General features: G+C 44.3%; 3 protein-coding genes across 3 annotated transcripts in view; 2 read left to right on the top strand and 1 right to left on the bottom strand.

The window, feature by feature from the left end:
• The first annotated feature begins 4,778 nt into the window (after positions 1-4,778).
• On the top strand, positions 4,779-7,895 carry ALDOB (aldolase, fructose-bisphosphate B). The gene is made up of 8 exons (XM_009951534.2): positions 4,779-4,890; positions 5,159-5,370; positions 5,906-5,960; positions 6,116-6,276; positions 6,501-6,584; positions 7,058-7,232; positions 7,378-7,577; positions 7,800-7,895. The coding sequence occupies exons 1-8, from the start codon at positions 4,779-4,781 to the stop codon at positions 7,893-7,895; spliced, it is 1,095 nt and encodes a 364-aa protein (XP_009949836.2).
• A 2,236-nt stretch (positions 7,896-10,131) lies between these two features.
• On the top strand, positions 10,132-11,695 carry MRPL50 (mitochondrial ribosomal protein L50). The gene is made up of 2 exons (XM_086479912.1): positions 10,132-10,223; positions 11,175-11,695. The coding sequence occupies exons 1-2, from the start codon at positions 10,132-10,134 to the stop codon at positions 11,563-11,565; spliced, it is 483 nt and encodes a 160-aa protein (XP_086336038.1). The 3' UTR covers positions 11,566-11,695.
• A 4,563-nt stretch (positions 11,696-16,258) lies between these two features.
• The window catches only part of PLPPR1 (phospholipid phosphatase related 1), a 73,636-nt gene continuing 70,336 nt past the window's right edge, over positions 16,259-19,558 (bottom strand). The window contains exons 6-7 of the mRNA XM_086479690.1: positions 18,362-18,493; positions 16,259-16,291 (exon numbers count right to left, since the gene is read on the bottom strand). Of these exons, the coding sequence (XP_086335816.1) occupies positions 16,259-16,291; positions 18,362-18,493 (165 nt within the window). The remainder of the gene's footprint in view (positions 16,292-18,361; positions 18,494-19,558) is intronic.

Here is a 19,558-nt window from a genome sequence, read left to right on the forward strand (position 1 = left end):
CTCACTCTGCTGTCACATGCCGCTGTGAAGAGCCTGGCTCTGCCTCTTTGATCACCACTCCGTAGGTACTGGGGGTTGCTGAGAGGTGCACCCGAAGCCACCTCTGCTCAAGGCTGAACTAGACCCAGCTCTGCAGCCTTCTCCTTGCAGAGCAAGTACTTCAGCCCCTGACCTTCTCAGTGGCATCTGCTGAACTCACTCCAGTTTGTCAATGTCTGCAGGGACCCAACACTGGATGCAGTACCCAGATGTGATCTAAAGAGTGCTGAGCAGAGGGAGATAATCCCTGTCCTCCCCTGGCTCTCTGGGCTGGACACCCACTCACACAGGATGCTGGGGGCCCTCATTGATGGCCCCTGTTCAGTTCACCACTCGCCCTGGTGGGATCACTGCCAGGGCTCTGCCCCCCAGGCAGTGGCTGGGCATTTGTCCTGGCTGAACTTCATGGTGTTCCTGTGGTCTCTTCCCACCCCCTGTCCAGGGTCCTCTGGATGGCTGCCCAGCAACCAAGCGTATCAACTAGTCTTGCCAGCTTGGTGTCATCGGCAGGGTAGATAAGAATGTGCTCGGTCAGCAGGATGGGGCTAGGCTTGCCCAGCCATTCATACCTCTCAGTTTGCCCAATGCCCGAGTAACCAGACTTGACTAGAAATAGTTTTTAAACAGAGCTTTGTAGAGAAGTGAGGCAAATAACTAGATTTATCCAGTGTAATGAGAATATAAGGTGCATGACTCATTATGTGTCTGTCTCTCCTAAGCATCCAAGTGTAAATGAGAAGTAAATCCAGTCAGGTCAACACTGTGCCTACATGTCATAGGCTAAATTTTTGAATACTCTTCATTCTATCAACACTATTTATCTATTTATATAGGCAACTTTTGCTTCTTCAAACCCTGCTCTTTGGAAGCAAAATCTGTTGTGCGCACAGTGCAACGACATGCAGATGTGGTTTGTATTGCTAACTGTCAGAGATGATGTTGAAGTGCTGTGTTTATGAGTAATTGAACAGGAAAAGCTACATGCATGGGATACAAACTCTTATTTTGAGAGTTTGGTCCTACACTTTTGGAACCAATTTTGTAAAAGAAGGCAATGACTACATCCAAGAGAAAAACTTACAGATTCTAATCCAATCTTTTTCCACCTGCAAACCCAGACTCAGGTGAGATCTTCTGTGAGATTAGAAGAGGTGGTTGGAAAGAAAAGATGTCAACGAAGTATTAATGTTTCTAGGATGACCTGAAGTTGAATGTCACAGTTTGTTCCTTCTGCTGTTTGTCTTGCCTCTGCCCTTTGATTCTCACTATTAATATTAACAGGATGCAGTGCTTGTGCTGATATCCATGAAGATATTTCCTCTGCAGTCCTCCATTACGGTAGCTGAGAAAACTCGAGAGCTCAGCAGTACAATATTTACTTTTACAACTGTGCTGTCCCCTTTCCCCCCACCCCTACATCCTGCAGGTCACAGACTGGAGGCTGAACAAAGTATTTTGTTTGTTTAAGGAGCTGCTGAAGCCTGACAAACACTTAAGGTAGCCATAAAGCTGGGGGAGTTGTGCATTCTGTGCAGTTTTACTCTTTTTTCTTCCACTTCAAAAAAAAGGCTATGTAAGCAGTTACCACAAAGAGAACGCATTGTATTCAAACAACGTCAATTCAATGTGCAATCACTTGAGCTTGTGACACTATGATACTAGCCCACAGCCTAAAATGGGTAAATAAAAATAAAATTTATTGAAAAACTTTAGTGGCGGGACAATGCCTAGATACTGTTATGGAGAATGCAGTTCCTTCAAGATTTTCCTGTCTGGAAAAGTTGTCAAATTAAACAAATAAAGCAGAATAATAAGGCAAATAGGCTTTGTTCTTCGAAGAATTAAATGAGCTGCCCAGCTTTGGCAGTCTGGGCACAATCGTTTTCCCACAGGACCTGTAAGGTGACATATCCAGCTCTTTAAGTGGGGACATTAATGTTTCTGTGGAAGTGCTGGGAGCTTCCTCTTTACAAGGCAGCTATATGAAGTGTCATTGAAATGTGAGATTTCTCTGCTCCCCTTTAAATGCTCAGAGCAGTACCTTATGGCAGAGACACCCTTTCTGAATCCAATAGGGAAGATCCTCAGAGATTAAGCTCCTCATGAAAGAATCACAGAAAAATAAAGTCCTAAATCAAGGGTACTTGAATGTTCTGGACCTTAGAGCTATTACTAGCTTTACAACTGCTCTTTTGCACTCATTTCTTTACTATTTCAGTTAGAAACACTGCGCATTTTATTCATCCTTGTAGCTCAGCAGCACAGCTGGGAACCACTCACCATGGCCTTCCAGATCATTTTGGGCAGTGTTTTGGCAAATCTCCACCTACTCCTTCACACTCAATGAGACACTTGCACAGAAACTGGAACTAATCTGCTGTCTTCCAATTCATCATTGTGGAACTATTGTTTCAGTGTCTCAGAGTACTTACTTGGACCAGCACTATCCACTGAAAACTCGTATTTCTGTATTATGGCAATTTGCTTTGCAGGCTGGGTTTGAGTGATAACTGTCTCTTTGTTATCTTTATGCAAACACTGGAACAAAGGAAGACACAACAGACATTAGTCTAATTGCTTATTGCATCACTGGAGAGAAAGTATACCCAAAATAACATAACTGGAATGACTGATGATCTTGTAATTCAGCTAGTTGGATTAAAGCGTATCGGGATACACCCACTCATGCTGTAGCATACCTCCAAACTGCAACTCTGAAATCCTGTTACTGATTTAGCAGTTCATTAGCTTTGAACTTGGACAAGATTATATTCTTGCCAGATCACAAATTTCCAATCTTTTCCACAGAGACTGTGAACTACTGGAGTGATTCCTCATTATTTTGGATAGCAATTTATTTAATAGTGCTATGGTTTTGACTGAAGTGCTTGCAACACACACGATTATTACAGTAATCATAATAACAAGCCGGTTTCCTGTTTCTAAGAGACATATCAGACACAGAAAGCAGGTGAGGGATAGGGAGGGTTACAGGTGAACTTAATTAGCTATGCAGCATAAACCATAGCTCTTGAAATTCTTTTAGGTAAGCCAAACAGTGTAAGAGCTGGGAGTGATGGAGTTGTGGTCACCACAGTAGAAGGATGCTTCCTAGAGCTCTCGCCACAGCCTGGCATACAGAGAGAGGGGTTCAGCAAAGCTTGCTTTTGCAGGACCACAGCAAGGGATTTCAGCGCTTGGAAAAGGAGGGAACCTTCCCTCAATTGATACAGTCATCATCACACACTCCTTCAGATTCCCTCTAAACCTAGAATGACTCATTGTTGAAAAGTTGCATAGGACGAATTCTAGTCTCAAACAACTTCACAAAAAGGTAAAGCAGACATCTGGACACTGCATCTGACCAGTCTGTACTGATAAACACCACCATTTGAACTTTGTACAATAACATTACCAATATCAAAGTACCTTCAACCGTAAGTCAGAGACATAGATTAATAGCTATCACAGTACTGTGATACTACTGTTGCCAGAAAATTTTGACACCATTTGACATAGTGCACAAAACTCTGTTACCCTATCACGAGTAGCAGCCAGACCCCTCAGCATTTCTCCCCACTACGTCCTTCAGCAGGGAGGGCAAGACAAGGATTTCCTGGCAACATAATATCTGTGTGCTAGGAAAGAGGGTGGAGGACTTGGCTGCGTACATGCATCTATGAGGAGACATATTTGCTGGCCATCTCTGGCACATGGTGAAATGGGAAACGGCATGTTCTCACTTTCTCTAAGGCCGAGTTTGGGAATAGAAAATGCAGATGCTGCCCAGAGGCCTGCCCGTCTGAGGAAAACTTATTTATTGGAAGACCTTTTTATTGGAACTCTTTTCTGTTGTTTCTAATGATTCACCTTGTGGATTTACCACCCACTGATTAAAATATGGGTGCTGCTTCAGCTATAGCACATGATAAACAGAGGGAAGAGAGTCTTTACGTCTCAGACTCACAGACTTACATACATACGGAAGTAACTTGGACCATTCAGATGATCTGAGAAACTGTAATTTAATGCCATATAATCAAAACTTTAATAAGACCAAGCATTTTATAATAACAAGACAGAACCTGGATTTCAGATGCTGCTATCTGCAGCTGATAAGCTTCTGCCACAGCTAGAAAGATGTGTCTTGTACAGAGTAAGCAGTGCACTACAGTTCTGAAAGCAGTCATGGGGAGAAGAGAATTACAGAGTAAGGCAGCAGGATGGGGACAGAAAGTCAACTACACAAAGTAGCAAAGACTGCCAGCACAGACCAGGAAATGGGAGAGGAGCATTGTTAAGAAAAGCATAAATGTAAGCAGTATGATAATTGGCATTCTTCTGATTGGGACCAAAAAGTTGTAAGTGCTTTTCAAATAAGTTTCCTGTCTGCAATTAGCACACGTTTTAGCTTGGTGCACACTTTTATGACAGACTGACCTTCCTTTAGTCTCTGAGCAAATCCATGTAAAATGCAGTCTTTCCCACTTTTGTTGTGGAAGGATGTGTAAGGATATGTGTTAGGATGTGTTTCCTGCATTTCTCTCTTCTGGTTTTGGCAGCACACCAAGCCAAGAAGAACTCAAATGGTTTTCTGGGCATATGCCTATGATAACATGGACTAGATAAGCACCAAGCGCCCTCCAACAGAAATACCCAAGTGGTGCCTCTGGTTCACAGTTTGTATATACAGTCTCCCCCAGCTTGTAACAGCAATTCCCTTCCACAGATAAGTCAACATGACTCACCAATTCCCAGCCCTGTCTCCAGAGCAGAAGAAAGCTCTTTCAGACATTGCTCAGCGGATTGTGGCTTCAGGAAAGGGGATCTTAGCTGCAGATGAATCAGTGGGTAAGTTCTGGATATTGATCAATTAGCAGTACCCAAGACTTTCTCTCTTAATTTTGCTTCACCTTTGAAATCAGCGCACTAAATGAACAACACTTAAAAACTGTTGCCTGAGCAGGCAACTCAGCCAGGCAGGGCTGCATCTATAGCAACAAAAGCTCACAAACTATGAGTTGAGCGTGAAAGCTCTGAACTGAAGCCCCTACGTACTGGGACCAGGAGGCCAGCCAAGCCTAACATCTCTCTGTCTGGCCTTTGTCTATCTTGCTAGGTACGATGGGGAACAGGCTGCAGAGGATCAACGTGGAGAACACAGAGGAGAATCGCCGCGCTTTTCGAGAGATCCTCTTCTCTTCAGATGCTTCCATCAACCAGAGCATTGGGGGAGTGATCCTCTTCCACGAGACTCTCTATCAGAAAGATAGCAGTGGAAAGCCATTTCCAGCTCTCATCAAAGAAAAAGGCATTGTGGTAGGAATAAAGGTGAGTAATTGTACACGTCTGGCTGGCAGCATATTCCAAATCCCATTATTATGGGGCGTTTGAAATGGGCATATGGGTCTGCACTCTTTCCTGACAAATGCTTTTTTTTCCTTTTTGTGCTTGGTTTTAAAATCACTAGAGAATCTCTGCCACCACTCTCTACATTGCTTTTGTACAACAAACCAGGGCACATATGCATTTGATGCAAGAACTTTTCATCGACCAGCTCCCATGTACTCATCATTCACTGCAACTAAATCCCTCCATGCATAACCTAAATCTAGTCCTTTCTGCATCTGACAGAGCTCTTGAGCCATTCCCTGCAGTCATCTACACATTGCCCCTTCCTCTTACCCAATTCACTCCTTTTCTTGCCCTTTGCTCCAACATTTCCCTCCTTTGCACCTTTAGCATGTTCAGCCCCATACTTTAGCCACAGTCAGCCTGCAAAGACAGACTAGCCATAGGTAAGAAGATAAGGATGAGACTGGTCTCCACCTCTCTGTAACACTTCCTGCTTTCCTGGTCTCCACAGCTGGATAAAGGCACAGCACCCCTAGCAGGAACAAATGGAGAAACCACCATCCAAGGTAAGGAGAGGTATAAAGAGCCTAAGCTAAGACTGGTGCAGCAAAAGCTGTGGGGTGACTCACCTGAGCCAAAAGCCTTGGGTGGTGTCATAGTACTTTTCAGAACCATGTCCTGAAGAATTGCTCTCAGTGAAGCACTGTTCTTTCATCTGCAGGGCTGGATGGACTGGCTGAGCGCTGTGCCCAGTACAAGAAAGACGGTGCTGACTTTGGCAAGTGGCGTGCAGTGCTGAAGATCACCAGCACAACGCCCTCTCAACTCGCCATCGAAGAGAATGCCAACACATTGGCACGCTATGCTAGCATCTGCCAGCAGGTATCTACTCTCAAGCAGCCTTTCCTGAGATGCTGTTGCCCCTTCTCACTGTTCCCTGTGACTACATGCTAAGTATCTCGAAAAGCAGATCTCTGAGAGGGTTTTGGGAAAGATGAGGAAAGAAGGTCAGCACAGCAAGAAGGAATACCATCAAAGTTGGTGTAGACAACAGGGACAGTTTTACTTCCACACCCTCAAAGACTTCCCTGTTTTTCTTTTCTTAGCATGGCTTGGTGCCCATTGTGGAGCCAGAAATCTTGCCTGATGGAGACCATGATCTCCAGCGCTGTCAGTATGTCACAGAAAAGGTAAAAGATTCCTGCCTTACTCCTCCCCTTCACAAATCAGTAGCTAATCTTATGCTCACAGATCTCTAGTTTTGACCAAAAAGGTACTTTGTAACTGCAGCACAAAAATAAGTTGCTCACAGTCAAGTAATGAGTTAATAGCGAACGTGAGAGTAGAACCCATGCTTTTGGATTTCCACTCAAACCACCAATATGAGCATTCTTGATCTCAAAAATATGCATTTGGGAGCAAAACCACTCACCCCTCTTTCAGTACGTCACTTTGCAAGGAGAAATCCAGTGAATATGAAGAGTGGTATCCTGGTCATCTCAAAAGCAGTGGTGTCTCCTGGGTTGCCACCCCTGTCATAAATTTAATGAGAAAGCAAAATTCAATTTGACCTTCTCATACTCCCAAGGAATATGCGAACTTTCCACAGCAGGTTGAGGTGAAAATTTGAGCAGAGGTCTGTATTCAATCCTCCTGTTTTCAGGTTCTGGCTGCTGTCTACAAGGCCTTGAATGATCATCATGTATACCTGGAAGGGACACTGCTGAAACCCAACATGGTGACGGCTGGGCATTCCTGCCCCAAGAAGTACACCCCTCAGGATGTAGCTGTAGCAACTGTCACTACTCTTCTCCGTACTGTTCCTGCTGCTGTTCCCGGTGATTCCCAATTCATTCCTATGTATCCATTCGCACTGTGACTTTGCTCCTACATCTAACATTCTCACTCCTCTGGCATGTAAAGGTCATGGATTGTGGTAGCTCGAGCACTCGGTTTCTAAGCCTCAAAACCTCTTTCTTGCAGGAATCTGCTTCCTGTCTGGAGGTCAGAGTGAAGAGGAGGCTTCTGTCAACCTGAATGCCATGAATCAGTCCCCTCTGCCTAAGCCTTGGAAACTGACCTTTTCATATGGGAGAGCCCTGCAAGCCTCTGCCCTGGCAGCATGGGTGGGCAAAAGCGAGAACAGGAAGGCTGCACAGGAGGCCTTCCGCAAGCGGGCACAGGTACGAGGCTTCCCCCCAGGGCAAAGAGAAGCTGCTCACCATGAAGGGAGCTGTGTTTTCACATACCTAAGGCTTCTCTTGTCCTCGCCTCTCCTGGTGCTTACTATTCACCATGGAATGTTATTCTGCTATTTTTGCCTTGCTTGGTTACTCTTGTCTTTCTAAATCTGTCTTTCTTACTCTAAGCTAACTGTTTTCCCCTCCTTTTTCTTTCTTTTTCAGATTAACAGTTTGGCTTGCAGAGGACAGTATGCTGTGTCTGGGAAGACTGACACAGCTGCCACGCAGTCACTTTTCACTGCCAGCTACACCTACTGAAAGCACAGGAACTTAACTTTGTCCTGTTCCTCTTCACAAGGTGGAAGATGTTCAGGAATGAAAGAAAACCAAAGAAATCTAATTTCCTTTACCCTAAACAAAACTGGAGACAAAATGGATTAGCTTCCTCTCCACTCTTCACTTCCAAAATTTACCGAGGGGATATTCTTTTTCATCTGCACTTTCTAAGGAAAGGGAATTCTTTCCACACAACAAACACAGCTGCCAATGAATTATGAACTTGCTCTTCCTCTGGCTTAAATTTAGCACCCAGAATAGTAGGCAGATTAAGTAGTTCCCTAGCAATTCAAATACATACCCTTCCCCATTATGACATTTTGCAGACAAAATTCTGAATTACAAACCTGACTGTGTCTTTGATCATGGGAATAAAACAGTAATTGAAAACTATCTCACAATTCATCATTCTGTATAAACTTTACAGTTGCTTTCACTATGCAAAGATTAAGTTACAAAGTCTTACTGATGGTGAGCTTGGGAAACCCTGAGGAGAAGAAAGGGAAATAACCCAACAGTGATGCAGTGTAGAGGTTAATCCTGCTGACTGAAGTCTGACACACACTAAGAAAACTTGACAGATGTCGATGGCAAGCAGTGCACAGGACTCAGGCCACAGATACATAACACTACCTTTAGAAGCTTCTCGTGTCTCTGGAGAATCGTGGTTGGCGTCAGGAGGCTGCAATACACAGAGTTATGGTTGCACAGGTTGAGTTAGTGCTGTGCAGAGACTGTTTTTCCAAAGCACTTTTACAGTGGCATTTTCCACAATAATTAACATAAAATATGCAGGGAGGCATCTTGGCCCACCCTATTGGCATAGCTGATGTTGAAGGCCCACGGTTTGACCTTTGGTATGTTGCTCTGTACCTCTTAGAGATGCAAGCTTTGTTAGCTAGAGCACAATTAGGCAGTTATGAAAAAAAGGCATGACTGGCAGAAATAGCAGACCTAAGGTTATACAAGAATATTTGCCCGGCAACACGTTACACCAATCAACTAGCAACACCTTGGAGCAGTCCACCAACCAGCAAAGACCATGTAACACAGAAGACATCCCCCCTCTCCCTTCAGGGCCACCTGGGACCAAGCCTGCACAGCCAGAGCCACCTCGTTCTGCAGGCTGCTCCTCCCAGCGGCAGGCACGCCCTGCTCGTGCCAGTAAGGAGAGGAGAAATAGGGAAAATCACTGCCCTGTAACCTGCCTGTGTTCTTTGTGTTAGTAACCACTCTTTCACAGCAGCAATACACGGCCAAACTCCTTCATATGGATCCAATAACTGTGTAATGAATGCATGCATTTCATCTGTCCTGACCTCAACCATGAATGAGGAGCAAGTGACTTGCCAAATAACACCAAGAGTCAGGAACATCACCTCTTTTCTGGTTCGGCTGTGGTCCTGTAGGTCTCCACACACCTGAGTTCAAATAAAGCTCTGATGAGAAGGAACCTACTGATCTGTGTAGATCGCTTTTCTTAAAATTGAGAGTGGAAAAAACGTTCCCCCAAAGCAGCAAAAGAAACCGTCTCACACTATAAAACTAAAGCTGCAGCTTTGCCAAATAATTCCCGCCCCTTTGCCGGACATCTGTCACACATGCTGTGCCTGATGCAGGCGGCAGCTGTGCCCAGGCTCCTCATGGTTCTCTTTGGCAGAGGCGTTTGTGACTGCAGCAAATGGAGGTCTCCTGATGGTACCACCATGAATCAAAGCAAGGCTACGTACAGATGAAGCATTAGTTCTTGCTTTTCAAAATGAACATCCTTTTAAAAAACAGGAAAAGTGATATCCTCATATAATCAGAATGTGGCCCTCAGAACAAAACCCCTGTGAAAAAGGGCTGTCTGACAGCACCAGCAACCATCGCACCCCAACGATGGGATGAGAACCTGCAGAGGCAGCTGCCAAGAGTCTTCGACTGGCAACAGCCATCGCTAAAGTCGCCGTGGGTGACGACAGATGGCCCTACCCTATGTTGTTTTAGTCCCTCACACTCTGCTGCCAAACCTCCTTCCCACGCCTGCTGGCACGGCCTCTGCGTGAAGGGGAGGAGGCGGAAGTGGCCGGTGCGAGGCGGCCGTCACCGCCTGCGCCCCTCCGCGCCGTGCGCGGCGGGACTACAGTTCCCGTGAGGCAGCGCCGATGCGTTTCCCCGCAATGGGAAATACGTCACCCCCGCTGGCTGCCGGGAGGAGGTTTGGCGTTCCCTCACGATGTCGGTGGTTGCAGCGCTGCGGGTGGCGGGCCGGCGGCTGGGCCTCGGCCTCGGCGCTCCGGCGCCCAGGGCGTTTTGGGGCGGCCTGAGGTAACGGCGGCGGGGAGAGGGGGGCGCCTCCTGGCTACCGCAGTGTGTTTTGGGAGGTGGTTCCCGGAGGCGGGCAGGCGCTGGCGGCTCTCGACCCCTCTCCGCGCTGGGCCAGCGGCCGGCCGCGGGGTGCTGGGCAGGCCGGCGCCGTGTCGCCGTGGCCACCGCTGGGGCCGGTGCTGTGCCGCAGTCGGGAGGCTGGCTGGTCATTCAGACCTGCCGCCCTCAGTGCGCGGTTTTCGTGCGCCGGAGCGCTTGGGTTGCCGGCCTCGAACGCCCTCACCGCGTCACTGCCGCGGGCGCGCTGCTGGCAGGCGGGCGTGGCGGCGCAGAGTTCGATTTGTTAGTGCTCTTGCCGGCTTTGGTGAGGGAACGTGGTAGGTGAGGAAAAAAGGTGTTGCAGGGCAGTACTACAGTGGGAATGAAAAACAGTCGTTTGTGTAGAACTTTTTAGGGGAAACCATGCTTGTGTTGCTGACTAGATTGTGGCATATGAGCCAGTCAAATAACTTGGGATAGGCTTCAGTTTTCTAGTTAAAACTGGTGATTTTTTTTTCAATCTATGGGCACCAATTTTTTTTTATAGTAGTGGTTATTTTTTGTTACACTTTTTTTCACAGCAGATTAGAAAAGGGAGCTGTAACTAGAAAACCAGTCATTGATCTCGTTAAAATTCTGTTTACACTCAGACCAATAGAATAAGCTAGGCAGGTGATTGATATGTAGAGATAACCTATACAGCGAGTAGCATTTGGGGGAGACACAGATTATCTAGCCGATGTGTTCTTGTTCCTGTATGAATAACGAACCTGCTGTGTCCATGGGATGTGTGAACTGTCTACAGGCTGGATTGAGTCCAGTATACTGGACACAAGACTATGAGTAGAAGTGTGCTCTGTCTCAGTCTTAAGTAGCCCAGAGACTGAAAATACTTCTGTCTGGTGTCAACAGGAAGGAGGAAAAAGAAGTAGAAGCAGACAAAATAATTCAGCAAGAGAAAAGTGAACCAAGCCTGATCTGTCCCCCACCACGCAGCAGAAACTATTTTCCTCCGGAGAATATACAGAGCTGCCTTGAGTCTCATGTCAAGGAGATTTTTGGACCCTCATTTTCTGATAATTGGCAGCAGACACCACTCAAAGAAAACAGGTTAAAGTATCGCCTCCTGGCTCAGCTGGCAGCAGAACTTGGTCATGCTGTCCCCAATTCACAGCTCCACTTGATGCGCAGTGCTGAGGACGTCTTGAATTTCTATAGCACGCCTGTGAAGGATACGTCCAAGTTTGATGAACTGTGCGCTGCAGAGCTACCCCCAAACCTGAAGATTACCTGGGAGCAGTGAGTCACACCACAAAGCAGGGCTTTGCTTTGCTTGTGCTCTTAAGGCAGGACTGCAGAGCAGAAGCAGAGCCCTTTCATTGGGGTAGCAACCAAATATATTAATATCACTAATAAAAGTTCATTTCGTTGTCTTCAGGTTTCATTGTTTCTGTTTATTATATATGGAAAAAAAAGCGGAAAGCTTTTGTGAAACAGTGATGCAGCGTGGTCAGTAATGGTGCTAATGTACACTTTCTGGCCTTTACATGCTGTCCGACAGTTACAGGGTCCACTGGGGAGAAACAGTGGGGACCAACTCCCCAGTTTCTTCCCCGCACCTCCTAAACTTGTCTTCGGTTCTGAACTGTGTAATGGGCTTTTTGTAGTTTGACTACATCAGGACCCCTGTTCAACTTGGCCATCAAGACTAACGGGGCCAGCAAACTCTTGGGGCAGGAGGGAGGAAGTAAGCCAGCATCTTTTTTTTCTTTTTTTTTCTTTTTTTCCTTGAGATTGAAAAGAAGACCCTGTCAGCAATAAAGTTTTTAAAAGCCATAACAGGTGCTATCTTAAATAAAACTGCTTGTTCTACGCAAAATTGCTACCTGAAGATAGTGCCAAGTGGAATTCTGAAATCTCTTAACTCAGCAATGGTGAACTCTCCAACAGCCCCAGAAAAACAGCTGCCATCCTGTGAAAGGACCCTGTTTTTATAAGATCTGTTGCACCTTCTAATAGGTATTATTTAGTTTTCTTTTATATTAGCTATATGTTAGTTTTTCTGTAGCTATGGAAAAGCATGTAATAGCTATATGTTTTTCTTCCTGCATAACTGATGATGATTTTAATCAGAGGAGGCAAGCAGTGAAGTCAGGAGGACCAGAAAATAAATGCAACAGTCTGAGAAATGCAGAGTACATTGTGAATGTTTTCTACAAATGAAATTGTATGTGTGTGATATTTCTGGGAATGACCCAGCAATACCCTGGTTATACCATTCCCTCTCCTGAACCCTGGCTCCCCTGGTTTCTTTTAGTGCACAAATACCTGAGGCACACTTAGGAACTGATGCTTTTGCGCATTACTGAGCTCAGTTCCTTTATTCAGCAAACTTTTCAGGTGATGCTTTCTTGTTGTCATAGCTGAAGAAATTTGAGAAACCCATTCTTTTCTCCTTTTGAGCCCTGGGGAATTGCAGACTAGCGTAAGTTTACTACTGTATGTTCCATTGCGGTGTGAACGTGAGGGAACTAGGGATGTTTCACTGGTCACTGTGGAAGGCTGGCTGTTCACAAATTCATTCCCTTCCATCAGCATGCCTGTGCAAGAAACTGCAGGGGCTAACATACAAGGGAAGAAGATCACACATGGGCGTTTGAGATGCAAAGCTTGTAACAAGCTGAACAAGTAAAAGTCTGAAATGAGATCAAAGTCTTGCATGTAACACCTGTGCCATGGAAGGGACTTTTAGGTGCTTAAACTTTTCTTTTTTTAAATCCTTGGGCTTTCAAAAATACCTAATTTCTATTGAATTAAATTATAAATAAATAGATGCACCACTCATGCATTTGCAGGAGGGCTAATCTTCATTTGTTTTAGACAGAACCAGTAGAGAAGATCAAAAGAAAGTGTAAAGCAGCTAGGTTAGGAGGTTATTTCTTAACAGAGCTGCTAGGTGTCTGACTGGGTGGACAGGTGTGTATGCATGAGGGAAAGCTGCGGTGCACTACAGAGAGGCTTTCCTGCATGTACAACCAGCTGAGGGAGGCTATCCTACACCACCACACCTGCCGGGCTTTGGGGGCATCAGCACAGGCTGCCCATTTGAGTTTGAGGGAGGATGAATATGTTATTTCTAATGCTGACCTCTGGTTCCATGAGATGTGACAATTTTCCTTCCGTACGGCTACTTGATGAAAGACAGGGGCAGGTGGTTTTCCTGATCCCAAGTCACGTTCCAGAGCCTTCGCACAGCCAAGTGGCACAGTCCACACGCTGGAAGGAGTAAGAACAACGGCTCTGCAGGGGTATGTGCTTCCCTGTCAGATGGGGGTTGGCTGCAGGGCAGAGAGAGGCCTCACAGGAACTACAAAAGAGAAAATAAATCCAGAGGCTAACTAAAGACTGATTTCACTGAGTCACAGACTCCAGGAGGTGGACACACACGCTCCTGAAGGGAAAGGTACCTGGGGAAAGCAAATGTGCTGTTAGGATTAGGCTTCCTGTGCAGAGTCTTATCTTGTCAGCTGGAAGAGGCTGAGGGTACTATACATCTAAAATGGTAGCAAACACATAGAGCTAGCTGAGATGAAATGCAATGAATGTGTGTGATAGGTCTAGCTTCATCTCAGCAGTCATCCAGAACTTAGGCACTTGCAAATAAGCATGCGCACCCCTGCGGATCTGCGTCTACCTGCAGACCTCTCCTGGGTTTAGGCATCCTTACATACTGTGTCAGAGAAGAAAGCAGGGCTCGCTGGCTTATTTCCAAGTGGAGAGATGTGCCTCTCACCATGCTGCACTATAACTGGAAGGATAAACTAGTCCTCTGGGAAGGACATTCAAGTCCTTCTTCAACCTGAAGGATGGGAAAGAAACTCAAAACCACATCTTCCACCTTCAGAAGGGCTGCAGGCACCATCATCCGAGATGATAAGCAGAGGGGAAAAGACATTACTACCAATTCTGTGGAAGCTGTTGACCAAGAATGCAAGATTCATACTGTGATAGCAGCGTGCTTGCGATGAACACAATCCCAGGAACCACAGCTGCAAAAACTGGGCTACAGGATAAAGTTTTTATCTTAAAATTCAACCCCCTGCTAACCCTTTGCAGTATGAGTGGACTTACGTGGTTCTCACTGGGTGTACTGAGTGGAGTATTCATTGCTGATAAGCATTCCTAATGTGTCATTATTCTCGTAACACAGCAGAACAGGCACTGGTTCCACAGACAAATATATTCATCAGAAATTTTCCCTGTGAAATTTGGATCAAAGTTGTAGTGAGAGATCCAGATTACTATCAATGGTTCCTCATGGTCACAGAAAGCCTGCGTGGCCCAAGTCTGATCCTTATATTCCTAAGACTGAAGCAGGTATCAGTGGAGTCAGAAGAAAATCCCAACCTGGAAGGAAACACTGCATGACCAGACACAAACAGACATCCCACATTTTCTTTGTGTCACAGGCAAAGACCAGAGAGACCAGGCTACAGGTTTTGGTTTTTTGATAATTTTTTTTTGCATCTGTTTTGGAAAAAATATACAAAAAAAAAAGCCAAGAAGAACCAACATGGAAATGTGAGGTAAACATTCCAGTAAAAGTACAGAGGCTCCATTTTTTAAAGGAGACACACAGCAGTTATCACCATGCTAGAAGAATGAGATGCAGGAAAATCCTAGAAACAGTGAAAAGTCATGTAATGAAGCCTTTGCCCCAGTTCTAGCCATTGTAAACAGGCTCCTTTTTGTTGTTCCCCCCACCTCCCACCCCCACGTAATTGTCTTTTTATTCCTTAAACAAAGTTGTTAAATTGTAAAATAGCAGTTTTGATATAAATTCTGTATGGCAGAATTTACAAAAATGCAGACTGCTACTACAGACTGTGTCAGGTTTTTTATATTTTTTTTTTTCACTTGCCAAAGCCCCCCAGTAAAAACTACACTGTTGGAGCAAAATTGGCTTCTTGGTTATGCCAATCTGAATGCCAGGTAATGCCACTCCACTGAAGAAGTGGTGTCACTTTTCCTTTGCACCAGCGTTACTAGATACCCCACAAATCTATGGTGAAGTTATGAAACACTTAAAAGCGCAGCCTCAGCTCCACAGTGGTGGCTGTATATCCCCATAGTCAATTCCTGAAGCCAGGTTTCACTGGGAGCTTTAGCTGGGCCTCAGGGAGGAATGGAGATCTAGGGAGATGATATAGTCAGCTCACATGCTATCAGCTACTACTATAAATTTTCATGTCCAGTCTGTCTATATTGCAGACTGAGTACATTGTTTTAGTTATTCTTCAATAACTAGCACAATCACCCACACCAGAACATCGGGCATTGATTCGGTAAGATGCTTAAGGACATACTTCAAGCCTGACATACTTCAAGTCTGCCAAGTAGTCTGGAAACTGGATGGCTAACTGAAGACCATAATGCTAAGGAATGCTTAAGCAGCTTACCGAATCAAGGATAGATATTTATTATTTGTTGATAGTGTCATTCAGGTTAGATTCCTGATCACCATTATTTTAATCTGAATTAAATATATGTAATTACTTTAGACCTATGCTGAGCTTACTCTGATCAGAATCTGACCCACTGGTAGAAGCACTTCTTACGGTAAGAAAAGGTAAAAGTGAATTATTTTTTTTTTGAAGATATATAAATTCAAAATGAAAAAAAAAATTGTGTACAAATATCACATAACAACATCAACAATTCCATAGATGTAGTTCCTCAGTGCACACTTTAAACAAGAAAAGGTTTTTTTTGTTCTTTTTCTGTTTTGATTTTAAATTCTGGCATAATAATATTAAAGCTGACAAAAAATTAGGGCAAGCTACATCACTTCCTCATACAAAAAAAGTACAAAACATTAGCCTCTAACTAGACGTAACATAATACTGGTCATCACAGTTAGACATTTAGTAACTGTGTGTCTTGGAGTATTGTACTGGAGGATAATAAAAAATAGCTTCGGTTGCCAATCTTCCATCTCAGGTTACTTCAGTCATAGAGGCAGAGTGGTTCTGCAAAGAGGAAAAGGCAAACGCGTGAACATTTGTATACATTTTGGCATTTACCTATCCTAGTGCGTAAAATGAATGAGGAAAACCTCCACTAATAGAATATGTTGCCCATCTAATGTAGGGCTTTAAAATGAAGAAATCACTGCAAATGTGACTGCCGTCTATCCTGAGTTCATGCTGGAAAATCCTAAAGTCAAGCCCAGCTTTTGGGCTATGAACACTCACTAAAAGGCTTGAAAAACAAGGTGCAACTTTTTCAGTAGAGGCTTTCAAACTGGACTGGTTCTTGGCCAGAGGATCAGTCAGTACAGGCTGAAGCACTTCATACAGTCATGTAACTAATACAGTGGGTGTGTCCTCAGTCATGAAGAGCCTAAAAGTCCATGGTTTGGCTTCATGGGATGTGTACATGTAGATCCTATGCAGTTTGATACTAGGGAACATACAGAGCCTAAAACCATACAGGGGTGGGGTCATTATAACAAAACACATGCAGCCACAAATATATAGCAACACAAAAATCCTCTTTAGGTGGAAACAGTGTTGATTTAACCTTCTTGAAAGCCAATGTCCAGGACTTCAGTGGCAGTACTGAGTCATCCTTGGATCATGCTGCAGGGTTTGTACGGGTGCAAGGCAAAACAAGAGTGGGAATGGATGCAGAAATCTGCACAGACAAGGAGGATGCACCTCCAATATTTGAAGAATCAGTAATGAGCAGCCACTCCCAAGGCCTTGTTTACAATAGCTTCAAAGTAGGATCACTTTTTTGACCAGTCTACTCCTGCATGGTAGATGTATGGTCATTTAGAGACTGATACACTGATTCAGAGAAAATTATCTTGTTGATTATAGCAGACATCAACAGTTAAGGCCTAGTCCCTACCTGCACTTCACAGTCCAGAAGCTTTAAATAGCTGACTAGACAAAATTTTTCTCACTGTCTAAGAATATTTTCACCTGTCCAGCCCTTTTGTCATACACAATACAATGTGGATATATAAGTAGCACTTAGTTTCTGGACTGCAACTCCACCAAGAGTTCCGCCAATGCTTGCGTGCTCCACCAGTGCACACAGTTCTGAAGATTTAGCTGAAAGTCTTCCAGCAAATCTTTGCCTAATCAAAGTTGACTTTTCAATTAAGAAAAACATTTCCAGGAGTTAGAAACTGTGTCTTTTCCATTTTTTAAATTCCTATTTTCAGTTTATATGTCAAAGGGTTTAACAAAAGTCACTGTTGATCTTGCCACACACCATGTACACAGGAATGACAGGCCATCTAAAAAAGGAAGTACAATTTAATGAACAAATAAATTACACCAGGGCATTTCAGATAACTGATAAACTACAGTTGCTCCTTGCCCCCGGAAATTCTTGGCAGGTGGTATTTGCTTGTCTGTTTTGAAAGCACTGGGTATGATTCAGTTATGCCAAAACAAGCCTTTTGAAGTTGGTAGTTTAACAGAAATACCATCAATAATCATGCTCCTGTTAGCCTATTTTTTTGCAAACTTGAAAGAATGCTATTAACTTCTCTTTTGCAAACTTGAAAGAAGGCAATTAACTTTTCTCCTGATAACATAGAGATAGAAAACAGTATATGATTTTTTTTCTTCTTATAGAAGATACTGAACAGTAATAAGGATAAAAAACTATTCTCTAATATTTTTCTAGACAGCATAGTTTATCCTCAGGATTACAAATGTTAGAGTAAATCCTTAAGACATCCCAAAAGCATTCCAAAGTGTAATTAGAATTATCTTTATTTTTCTCTCAGTTTTCTATTCTTCTAAGGAGAAGTTTGTTACCACAAATGACACACAGAGGCATGTGAAATCCTACTGCGATACCTTTGGATGTGCACAGGGGCAGAGCATCTACAGTATTTGGTAGTTTAAGGGATAAAAGCCTTAAAACAAGCTCTCCCCTGATGCAAATTCACTCTGTTCAATGGGCTTAATGTTAGGAATAAAACCAGCTCCCTGTGTAGTTATGTATACAACTAGTTTTTACTCTGCCATAACAGAAAATGGGTTTGGTGATGGTCTGGGTGAGGGGATTGACAGTACCTGTGCACTCAATGTCTCCAGAGGACTTTCCACTCTTGGAAAAGCCATTAGTGGCATTCCTCGTGGGTCTTCAGGCTTCGGTTTAGAAGGAGCTCCGTGAGTGCCTTTAAAGTTATGGACAACACATATCCCCTGTGTAACACAGGAAAAAAAAAAAAAAAGAAGTGAGGTCAGCATGTTCTGAATCCCCAGGAAAAACTCACAGGAATTGTCATCAGGGGTCTCACAACTGCCAGTGTTTGCAAAGAACTTCACCTGGGTTTTGGTTCAAGGCATCACCTATCTCAGCCTTGGGCTTCAATGTGTTTACTGACAGAGTTGGGCGTGGTGGACTACCTTGGTAAAATGGGTTCATCTGGCCTGTAATCTGAGGTGATGAACCATTCTCAGCCATTTTTGTGTTTTATACAGCAGCGGCTCCCATGTCTGCTTTATCATCACAGAAAAGTGGACTACCCTTATGATGCATTTTATTGACTAAATACTCCCTTCAGACTCTTATTTCCAAACAGTAAAAACAGCTCACTGGATGGCTGAAATCTACCTCACAGCTGGATGACATCAAGCTCATTTAGCACCATTCCTGCATACTTCCAGCACAACTGCTGTGGTGTTTATTCCACAAGCCCTTCACTTGTACAGGACCAGCCTTACTGCACCCACGCAGTAACGCTAACAAGAGAAAACACACATGGCCATTTGGGGCTTGGGAACACAGTGGAAAAAAAACCATACAGGAGCTGACACATCTACTGTCAGAGTGATTCCTGAAGCCAGCTCCTTGCTGGCTTTTCCTCTTTGTTGCTCTTTAGAGCTGAACAAGGAGCAGGCTGCAGCCTGGGTAAGTTTTGTGCCCGCAGCAGGAATCTCACAGCACCCCTCCCCTGTGAGCTTCAGGGAGACCCCTTCCACCGCTCTGCAATTGGGCTTGTGACACTTGCAGAGTGGCAGAAGGTTTGCAGGGCCAAAATGTGGCTGGGAGCAGGCTGTCACTGCTAGAAACAGGTTCTGGGAGCACCTAGATTGTCCTGACTATGGACATATATGGAGTGACTGCCTCTTATATTGCATGGGCTAGATTTAAACTGCATTGCCCAGTGGGAATCAGACAAAGATTTACATTTCAGCCAAGAAGATTCAGGTCAGAGGTTGCAGCATCTTTTTATTTAAAGGGAACATGGGAATAAATATGTGAAG

The sequence above is a fragment of the Leptosomus discolor genome, chromosome Z (genome assembly GCF_034619465.1).
Source record: "Leptosomus discolor isolate bLepDis1 chromosome Z, bLepDis1.hap2, whole genome shotgun sequence".
NCBI lineage: Eukaryota > Metazoa > Chordata > Aves > Leptosomiformes > Leptosomidae > Leptosomus > Leptosomus discolor.